The 11,462-nt window shown below is 30.6% G+C and overlaps 1 protein-coding gene across 1 annotated transcript; it reads left to right on the forward strand.

The window, feature by feature from the left end:
• The first annotated feature begins 3,465 nt into the window (after positions 1 to 3,465).
• On the forward strand, positions 3,466 to 5,931 carry LOC109814449 (zinc finger BED domain-containing protein RICESLEEPER 2). The gene is made up of 2 exons (XM_083060622.1): positions 3,466 to 5,556; positions 5,653 to 5,931. The coding sequence occupies exons 1-2, from the start codon at positions 3,561 to 3,563 to the stop codon at positions 5,712 to 5,714; spliced, it is 2,058 nt and encodes a 685-aa protein (XP_082916748.1). The 5' UTR covers positions 3,466 to 3,560; the 3' UTR covers positions 5,715 to 5,931.
• Positions 5,932 to 11,462: the final 5,531 nt, after the last annotated feature.

Genomic DNA, 11,462 nt, shown 5'->3' on the forward strand with positions numbered 1-11,462 from the left:
AATCATGATAAGCACATAACACACATGTCCGGTTTGAATCAACTAGTGCTCTGATACCACTAAATGCTCCTTTGGAGGTTGTGGTGAATGAGCATTAGTGTGAGTGTGTTCATGGTGCATATTTATTTTGTGATGTAGTGATTGTGACACCATCTACCCCTTGTACATAATTATACAATGAATAGAGATAAAGAAAAATCTTCATAAATAGAATCTAAGTCTCTAACCACATAAGGGTAAAGAGCTCACATTCATAAAACATAAATCATAGTCTAATGTGGAAATTACAAAAGGATAAAATTAAGGTCTTCTAATCAATTTAACAAAAGTAGCATTCTAAGTTAATCCTAACTGCGTCCCGATGTCACATATCCTATCAGAGCACGCCCAACTGAAGCCTAGGCTTCATCACCAACATTCTCATGTTGATGGTCACCTACAACACAGTAGAAGACACACATAGAACAAATAGGAGAGTGAGAAACATCTCACTCAGGTTAAGGTGTAAAAATAACAGTCAGGCAACACACACACAAATCATAACAAAGCACAGCACAAAACACACATTAATCAAGCACAACTCAAGTCATACATACATTAGTAGCACATACACAGTCACTCATTATGCAATGATATCATGGACTCGACTCACAAATGCATGCATGTGGCACCAGTCACATATCACATGGTGCATTGTCGCTAGCAACACACGTAGAGTAGTCTAGGAGTATATGTTGTGTCACACCCTCTGCGCACTCTCACTAGAAGGACATACTACCAAGGTCTAGTCAGGATAGCTAAGTCGTGCAAGATACATCTCATGCACACAATGGACGAGACTGGGACTTACAAACTAAACTATTCCCAAGGACTAATCCCTAAGCTTTTACACAAGGGGGCCTTCCCTGGCGGTGTATTCTATATTGTACCCTTAAAACATTTATGCACATGATGCATGTCACACATTCACACTTCATTGACTCATCATTTCACTTGTCATAGTTTCTCATATATCATGTCTCAATATCACATATCATCATGTCTCGTGTCTCATTCACTTTTCACATTGTCTTATCATATTCACATAGTCTCATACAAGAAACTTCTCATAGACATATACATCAGAATAGCACATAAACCATACCAAGAAATTATCCAACCTCATACACATTCAATTCGCAATTCATGACATACGAAGCATAACGGTCATAAATCCAACTTCACGAGTTCACGCATTTTTTTACAACTAGGTAGTTAATGTAATATTTCAATAAGTCAAAACACTCCAAATATTATCTAAAACATGAAACCATCATCAATTTTACATATAATGCCTCAAAATTCATTTGAAGATCATATACCTAATTTCACATCAGAGGGTTTCCCACAGAAACCCACAAAACACTCTAATTCATATCAAAACTTATCTGTTTTTGAAATCAAACACATATTCACACCCAACAAACATCAAGGAACACAATAGAAAACTCATAAGTCAAAATAGAAAATATTAGAAATTTGCCTGTTTCTCATAGGGTTCTCTCAAGAACCCATAGAGCACTCTAATTCATATCAAAACTTATCTAATTTTGAAACCAAACACATAATTACACTCAACATCACACAAGAAACGCAACAAAACATTCAGAGGGCAAAACAGAAAACTTTCATATTTTACCTATTCCTAGAAGCATGCATTAGGCAAGGGATTGAGGGCCAATCCTGCTACCCAACAATTATTCTCACACCCCCGAGCGAGGTTTCTCACTCCTCCCTTACCTGGATAAGCAGAAAATGAAGCTAGAGCAAAATCTAGTTGATCTCCTTCTCTTGGTTCTCCTTGGTCTTCAAAGAGTGTGTCCAGGAGTAGTGTCAGAGTCTGCAATTTATAGATGTCAGAAGTGGCTAGAATGACCCGTTTCAGATCCGGAACAGGCTGTTCTAGATCCTTTCATCATGTGTTAAATTCGCATATGGAACGGCCCGTTCTAGAGTTGAGTTTAACTCATAACAATCATGTTTGAATGACCCGTTACAAAGTGGAACGACCCGTTCTGGATATTGTAACGGCACGTTCCAATCTAGGGTTTATAGGTCTTTTTAGTAGTTTAGAACGGCCCGTTCCAGTACGGGAATGACCCGTTTTGGGCTACTAAATCACCCTTAATAGGCTTTGAGTCTTCATATAATTTATGAAAATCGGAGTGTTACAGTGATTGGATGGGATAGGTTCGAAATAATATTATGACATGAGATTGATTGATATGTTTAATTATATTTATTTATGGAATGAGTTGTAGGGCTGTTCAAAAAAACCAAAAGAACCACATTGAATTTAAAACCAAACCAAACTATTTAAAAAAAAACCGGAACCAATTATAATAAATTGAACCGGTTTTAATTTTTAAAATGAAACTAAAAAACTGAACTTATTTTTTTAAAAAGCTTTGGTTCACTCAAACTGTAAAGCGGAACAGCCCTAAGCCCTCTCAGTCACTCTATCTCGCATACGCACATCTCGCATACGCACATTTCATTGCTCAGCCACGCTTTTGATAGTGGGTTTGATGCGGATTCCGGTGGGTAACACACTCTCTCTTTCTTAGACTCTCGCAACAACAAAAGTCTCAAATTGTCAAGTGAAATTTCAGAGGAAGAACCTTAACGTGTAGTTTCACAAGTTCAAAGAGGTTAGCTTTCGTTTCCTTTTTGTCGGAACTTTATTTTTTGTTGTACATAGCTTATGGGTTTTAATTAGCTTCTATTGTGAATTTGATTTAGTCTTGTTTCTCGTTGCTTATTTTTGTTGCTTAATTTTATTCGCGTGAGTATATATTCATAAATATATTATATAAAATAGAGTGCCCTGTTTCTGAAAGCTCAAATATTTTCCAAAAATTTCATATCACTTTCAACAAATGCTATTTGTTAGGAATGAGCAGGGGTTGAATCATAATGTCAACTAAAACTTTGTACTATAATTATTATTGTTTCATTTTTTTATTATCATACTTCAATAAATTATTCAGAAAACCTGTTGATAATTTGTCACAATTACAAAAGAAAAAAGAAAGAAAAAGTAAAGGAATAAATTTATTGGGTTAAAATATACGCAAAGATAACACCATATATCTGGTTCATTTTTGGTGCTTGCATACCTTTGCAGACATCAATTGCAAATTTAAGTAATTGAGACAGCTCCAAGACATCCTGTTGAGGCTCATATATGCATGTTCTACCATTCAAATGACGGGGTGTGCAATTTTATTTTGTAAAGAAAACAATTTATCGGTACACCTTTTGTTTTAATTTGCCAAATGTAGTTTTCCTGATGTATTCGATTATGGTTCATTGCTAGTTACATTTTTAGTTTTTTTTTAATTAGCTTCTATTGTGAATATGATGTATTCTTGTTTTCGATTGTTAATTTGATTATGATTTTTGCTGTACATAGCTTATGGGTTTTAATTAGCTTCAATTAATTTGATTTAGCCTATCGTTTTGTAGTTATAATTTACTTTGTTTATCGGGTTAGATCTTCAAGACAACTACATCAATCAATGGCTGATCAAGATGGCATTTTACCCTTTGAGACAACAAATGATTTAGTTTCTCCTCCACCTACTGCTGTCTCTAACACAAGTAAAATGCCACCTCCTCGTAGTTTTGATTCACGCAAAAATCGATCTAAAGTATGGGATCATTTCACTAAGGAATCCAATGAAGATAAGATAGCTAAATGCAACTATTGTGATAGGTTGATTAAATTTGAAAGTGGAACAAGTGCAATGCGAGCTCATCTATGTAGATGCCAAAATAACCCAGATAAAGAAGCAAGAAAGAAGCAAAAGTCAAATTCATCCACAAATGTTGTTTCTTCTCCTTCCTTGGCTAGGCCTAAAATTGACCAGGAAACATGTTGGAATGCATTGGTCAAAATGTTCATAGCAATGGAACTCCCCTTTCGAAATATTGAGCATGAAGCTTTGCGAGAATTTTTAAGCATTATAGCACCCTCTCTTACTGTCTACTCACGCACTACCCTAGCACGTCATACTTTGAAACTTTGGGATAGTGAAAAAGCAAAGCTAAAAAAGTTTCTTTCTCGACACTGTCATAGGGTTTGCCTCACCACTGACATGTGGACTTCACGTCAAAATCTAGGTTACATGTGTTTGACAACTCATTTCATCGACAATAACTGGAAGTTGCAAAAGAAGATATTAAATTTTTGTCAAGTCACAAGTCACTCAGGAAAGACTATGGCTAAGACAGTTGAGCATTGCTTGAGTAGTTGGGGTTTGAATCGAGTCCTTAGTTTAACAGTTGATAATGCCTCATCGAATGATGTTGGAATCCAATATCTCAAGAAGAGGCTAATGTCATGGAACAGTTTGGTGATGAAGGGAGATTATGTTCACATGCGTTGTTGTGCACATATTCTTAATTTAATTGTGAAAGATGGATTCAAAGAAAATATTGATGTTGTTGTGAGAATTCGTGCCGCTATCAAATATGTAAGATCTTCCCCTTCTAGGCTATCTAAATTCAAGGCATGTGTTGAGCAACAAAACATTGAATTTAAAGGGCTTGTTTGCCTAGATGTTGAAACCAGGTGGAATTCTACATACTTAATGTTGGAAGCTGCATTAAAACATCAAAAGGCATTAGAAGAGCTTGAGATGCAAGATAAAAAATACATTGAAGAGTTGGAAAAAGGGAAGGGTGTTCCTACATTTGGTGATTGGGAGTTTGTGCGTGGTATCTTACCATTTTTAAAGTTGTTTTATGATGCTACTATGCGTATCTCTGGTTCATCTTATGTGACTAACAATATGTACATGTTTGAGGCCTTCGGGATTGGAATAAAGATTAAGCAAATGTGTGCTTCCAAGGATGTGATTATAAGTATGATGGCTGAAAACATGAAAAAGAAATATGATAAATATTGGGGAAATCCTGATCGACTGAACATGTTATTATTGATTGCTCTTGTGTTGCATCCAAGATATAAGTTAAAATTCATGCATTGGTTGATTAATCAAAGTTTTGATGGTGTTGTGGCAGCTAATTTGAAAGACAAAGTGGAATCAAGTATAAGATTACTTTTTGAAGAGTATAATGGTGGGAGAATTGAGTTTGAAGCTAACTCACAAGAAGCTCGACTCAATGAAGAAGCAAGTGACGATCCTTATGGCTACAACCAGTTTTTCAAATCAACTGGATCTCATAAATCTGAATTAAGTGAATACTTAGAGGAAGCCTTAGAAGAGAGTCAAGGAGATTTGGATGTTTTAAATTGGTGGAAGCTAAATTCGGGTCGATTTCCAATTCTTTCAAACATGGCAAGAGATTTGCTTGCTATACCTGTTTCTACTGTGGCCTCTGAATCTGCCTTTAGTACCGGAGGAAGAGTTCTTGATGCATATCGTAGTTCTCTTACACCACAAATGGTGGAAGCACTTATTTGCACGCAAGATTGGCTCAAAGGGAGACTTCCACCATTGTCCTTGAATGAAATAGAGGATTTTGTGGAGCTTGAGAAATTTGAACAAGGTAATAATTTTTTTTAATTTCCTTACACTATTATTTTATTATCTACTTAATATAACATGACTAGCTACTAATTGAATGTTTTTCTTTATGTTGCAGATATTGTCCCCTCACAAGATGGTGCTTATTCAGTCTCCTCCGTTACACTTGATGATGATTAGAGAAACACTTACATTATAGTTTACATATGTTATGCTTTTGTGTAATCCCATTTATAGTTTTGGGGAATTTTGTTAGTAGTGGGTCAGGAGCTGTGCTCTGTGGGTATTGCAGATTTTATCTCTGTAATACATTTCATCTTCTTCAGTAATTCAGTATCTTTCATTTCTTTTGGTTGGTATGATATTATCTTATGTTTATCCAATTGAATTATGTTTGGATTTGGTTTCTCTGTGTGTGTGGCTCATAAATTTTAATATAGGATATAATCCTGTGGTTAATTATTGTATTTGTAGGATATCTTCTGAGAATCAATGGGTTGCGTTTTGCTTTTTCTACCCTCTTTCAGGTGGCATTGCTCTTGCTGTTGGCATTGAGCAATGCCATGAGAGTTAATGGAGATGGTGGGCAATGTGGTTCCAATCCAACACTAGACCCCAGACCACACAGTGTCTCCATTTTGGAGTTTGGTGCAGTTGGAGATGGTAAAACACTCAACACTATTGCATTCCAGTAAGAAAGTTGCCATGTTTAATTCGGGAATAAGTGGTTATTGTTTCTGAACTTGATGTGCACAGTACATAAAAAAAGAAAAAGAAAAATCATTTCTCATTTGACAGTTGCTATCCTTGTGTTCTGTATTTTGAAGAAAAAAATTACTGTAGTTGAAATGATGATGCAGTTTTGCTTTTGCTCATTGTTCATGATCATGATTGTTTTTCTTGTGTTTTAGTAAATATATATGAAGTCTCATTACCTTCATCTTACAGTGCTGAAAGCACCTGGGATGCAACCTCTAAAAATTTGTTTGAGTAAGCAACATGAAGTAACAGATGCTGTCACAGTTTGGGAATGCCTTGGATGAAGGAGCAGAGGCGTCTCGGTGGTTCTCAGATTATTTAGGAAAACCTTGTCAACTGGTCCGCTTCAATACTGGTAGGTCTTTGAAACTATTAAACCTTAAAGTTTAAGTTAATGAGAACATTAAAATTGTCGAGAAGGGTATGTTACCTTAGACATGTAATGATTTGGTAAAGAACTATAACTGTTTTAAAAATACAAGAACATTACTTGGATTAACTGGGGCCACTGTATATCAACTTGCATTGATTCATCAAGATGCACATATATGAAATTGTCTTGTAGTTGTCACTTGTCAAGTATGGCTCAGAAAAAGAAAAACAAAACATTATGATGATTGACAAACCTCTTTAATGTTTCCAAATGAAGCTTCGGAAGTTAGACAAGTAGATCCTGATTATGTTGGGAGCAAGCATCACACCTATTTCTCTAATGGTTATCGATTCTTACTTTTATCTAAGGTCAGTCAAGTATGGAAATGAACTATAATTTTACTTATATTCTGATTCTCTACTCAGTATTTGACATTTATGATTTTCAGGAATCATTGGATGCACTAAACGAGCTTCTAAAAGAACCTATGCTTATTAATCGTTTCAGACCGAAGTATGGATTTTTCATTTTCTTTTGTTCTATTCCTGCAATTGTATTGTTTCACAATATTTGTTACTAATTTAGACCTGAAGGTACTATTTTATCTAAATGGATTATTAAATCACATAATTGAGATTCGGGTGCTCCATGATGCAGTATCCTTGTTGAAGGTTGTGATCCATATTCTGCAGACTTGTGGACAGAGTTTGCGTATGCAATTAAAACTGGTTTATTTCTTAAAACCGGTTCAAAAACTGGTTTTATTATGAAACTGGTTTTAAACCGATTATAAACTTGTTTATTAAAGTAATTCAGTTTTAAAATGGTTTGTTAAAATAGTTTACATAATTTATAAACCAATTTATTTTATTAAAATGGTGTGGTGCAGTTTAGTGCAGTTTTTTTAAAAAACCAAACTATGCACACCCCTAATGAGTTGTAATGTATGAAATTCCTTCTTGTAACTTGTATGTGAACGTTCGTTTTTCTCACCGTACTATTTGTGATTGTTTTAGATGAGGATGAACTGGATATGGGTGGCACTCAAGGTATCGACAGTTGAAGTTAAGGGTTGCTCTAATAGTATTACATGGAGGCAAAGGACTTAGATTAGAAATCTTATTTTATTTGGATTTTATTATTCTTGTTACTTGTAATGTTTCTATTTTATAAATTTTTTTCAAATTGGTTAGATGCTTAGGAATTTTTTATATGTGAATTGTTTTACTCAAGTTATAAGTAGTTTTTTTCTTTATTATATTTGTATTATATATTGGGATAGAACGAGTGTCACATCGGCGCAATGAGCTACATTTGAAGTTTATTTCATTTGGACATTATGTTTTTTTGTTAGATACAATTGTAAAGTTTCTATTTTATAAATTTTGTTTTAAATTGATTGGATGTTTAAGAGTATTTTATTAGTGAACCGTTTTACTCAAGTTATAAATAGTTTTATTCTTTATTATATTTGTATTATTTGTTGAGGTAGAACGGGTGTCACAACTCACACTATGTGATTGTTAAATGCTTACTCTTATTCAACTTCAATTAATTTTATTATATATATATATATATATATATATATATATATATATATATATATATATATATACAAAGACCTTACATCTTTTTTACGTTATAATTTATATAGTATAGATAAAGAGGATACCAAATTGTGTAATTTAATTTTTTTTGACACCATTTTTTTTAGACCGTTATACTCTTATAATTATTAAAATGTTAGATTATATTTTTATCTTTTATTTTATATATTAAATTTATTTTAGTCATTTATCTTTTAAAATGTTTTTTTTGTTATTGGTTTCTTAAATTTAGACCAATTTGATTATTTTGAAACAATAATTATTTTCAATTTTGGACTATTTTCTAATTAATTTAAAATTTGAAGCTTATATCGTTAGATTTAGTTATGTAAAAACTATTGGATGTAACTGAAGTTTGGATAGAAAAAATGTTATAAACATATGATGAAAATCGTATAAAAATAAGTTAAAAAAATTGAAAATATAATTTCATACTATTTTTTAGTTTTAGTTATTTATGAGACATGGTTTTTGCACATTTTTTTGGCCATGTTTTAAGTTTTTTGGATTCAAATGTTGATTACATTTAATAATTTTTATATAATTGAATATAATGTTATAAGTTTTATGTTTTAAATTAGTTAAAAATTGATTTAACATTGTGTTTTATATTATTATTTTAAAAAGATAAAATTAATTCAAATATAAAAAATAAATAATCAAAAACAAATATTTTAACAAATAAATGATCAAAATAAATATAAAAAAATAAGATAAAAAATCAAAAGTATAATTTAATTTATTACAAATTACTTAATATCTAAACACAAATACTTACCATCATCTTCTATTTTTTTTCTTCAAATAAACATATATCAACACAAATTACTCCTGTTTCTCTATTATTTACAAAGATGGTCATATTTTAGTATTTATAGAGAATTTATTTTACCCTTAATTCACCCACTTTTTATTTACTCTTTCATTCTTTTCTTAAAACAACCATAACAATTATTCGAATACTTGTTTTTCTCCCTTTTTGTGTGTTTGGTAACCTAAAAATAGACAATTAATAAAAGAGAGAGTTGAAATGAATATGTGAGTTGGGTATGTAAAAAATGAAGGTGAAAAATGAGCAAAAATAAGCATGTGAGTTGAGTATGAGTAAAAATGAGAGACTCACACTTTTTTTTATTTTCACAATATTTTTTTAATAAAAGTTGGGTTCAGTTTAACTTATTTCACTTTAAAACAATAATTTCATTGTTTTAATATTTTATACATTAAATATTAAAAACATTTATTTTAATAATTTATAATATAAAATCAAATACATCCCTAATTAATCCCAAGCGTGTGGTTCAGCGGTAGGGGTTGATCCACGCTTAAGCAAGGTCAGGGGTTCGAATCCTGCCTTATGTATGCAGCCGCGTTAAATCTTGGGGCCAGCTATCCTACCCTTTGAGGTGCCTCCAACGTAGCGAGTCGGCGGTGGATATTTCAGGGACGAACCAAAAAAAAAAAATACATCCCTAATTAGTGAGAAATAACAAAGAAATTTCTTGTACAAAAGATATATCCGAATAAAGCAAACATTCATCGAATAAAATAATCATTTGTTATGTATTGCTGCCTTTTTTTTTTTTTTTTTTTTAATAACTCACGCATTTGAATATGCTAAGGAAATAAATGTTTTAATTTAGTTTATTAAAAAAAATATTATAAATTAAAATATTTTTTTATTTTTTATTCTTTTCTTAATTTTCTTGTTTATTTTCTTTACTAAATAATTTATTTTTCACTTTTTATTTTTATTTCTCATATTTCTTTCCAATATTTTATCAGATAATATAATATTGTTTTTTTAATCTTTTTTTTTTTTCCACTTTTTTATACTTTATTTTTACTTATTTTTCTTTTACAACTAAATATAGAGTTACGTGTTATAATTATTTATCTTTATTTTAATTATATTTTTAAATAAGTATTCCCTCTATTTTTTTTCATTGTCTTTAAGATTATGCACAAGAATTAAGACAATTATTGATACTATAATTTTTTAAAGTATTTATGACATATTTTCCTGTTATACCTTTTAAGTAGTTGGAGAATAAATAATAGCATTATTAGAAACTGAATAAACATATTATTTAATAAATATGTATTAATTATCAAGGATAAAAATGAAAAAAAAAATTAATAATTTATTAATTTTAGAAAAGTGACGATAAAAAAAACAAAATCTCGTAAAATGACTATAAAAAAAATGAGGGAGTATCGAAAAATATGAAGTGTGTCTTCCCATATGACTAGTGCTTTTATCAACATGTGATTGTGTTGTCACATCGTAGTGCAGAGCATTCATCCACTTTATTTATGCAGCTTTTATTGTACACGTGACCATTTCAATTCTTTTGAATTTCATTTTCCAAGAACTTTTATTTCTCCCTTAAATAACTTGTTTCTTATTTATTGCTTTGCACACGGATTCTAGGGTGTGCTAGAACTTTCTTAACCATTGGATATATTGATTCAAAATTTAATGGATTAAGTGAAACGGATTACGTGATTTTGAAAATCTGTTCAACCCGGTAATTTAGACCGATATGAGCAAAAATAGGTCCTAAATCTTTTTGGCAGTGAATCGGTGAAAAATTAGTAGATTAATTCAATATCGATAAAATCAATAAATAATTAATTAAATTGATTTGAACTTGTCAATCAATTTTTTAAAATTTTATTTAAATTATTTTTAATAAGAATTATAAATTAAAATAATTTATTTTAATATTTTTTTTCATAAAATATAATTTAATCATTTATATTAATTTTTAATTTTGAATATCTTTATTTTTATAATTTATGTTATATTAATTTGATATTTTATTCTAAATATAAACTTATTTTTATTAATAGATATTATTATATTTTATTAAAAGTTTAACTTAAATATTATATTATATATAGTTTAAAATTTTATATACACATTAAATATTAAGAATTTATAAATAAAATTTAATTTTAATTTTTAATATTATAAAATTTAAATATTATATTTATTTGATATTAATTATTATTATTTTTATTAATATCAAATTAATCACAATTCAAAAATATTAAATTATGAAAATTTAAATTAGGCGTTGCAATTAATTGAATAACGGATTTAATTTTAAAAAATTGGTTTATAATATTTTTCACCGCAAGCAGAACTGAGACACTATGCGTGCCTTCTAATCACAGACAGCA

The sequence above is a fragment of the Cajanus cajan genome, chromosome 7 (genome assembly GCF_000230855.2).
Source record: "Cajanus cajan strain Asha chromosome 7, NIPB_CcT2T_4, whole genome shotgun sequence".
In the NCBI taxonomy this organism is placed as follows: Eukaryota; Viridiplantae; Streptophyta; class Magnoliopsida; order Fabales; family Fabaceae; genus Cajanus; species Cajanus cajan.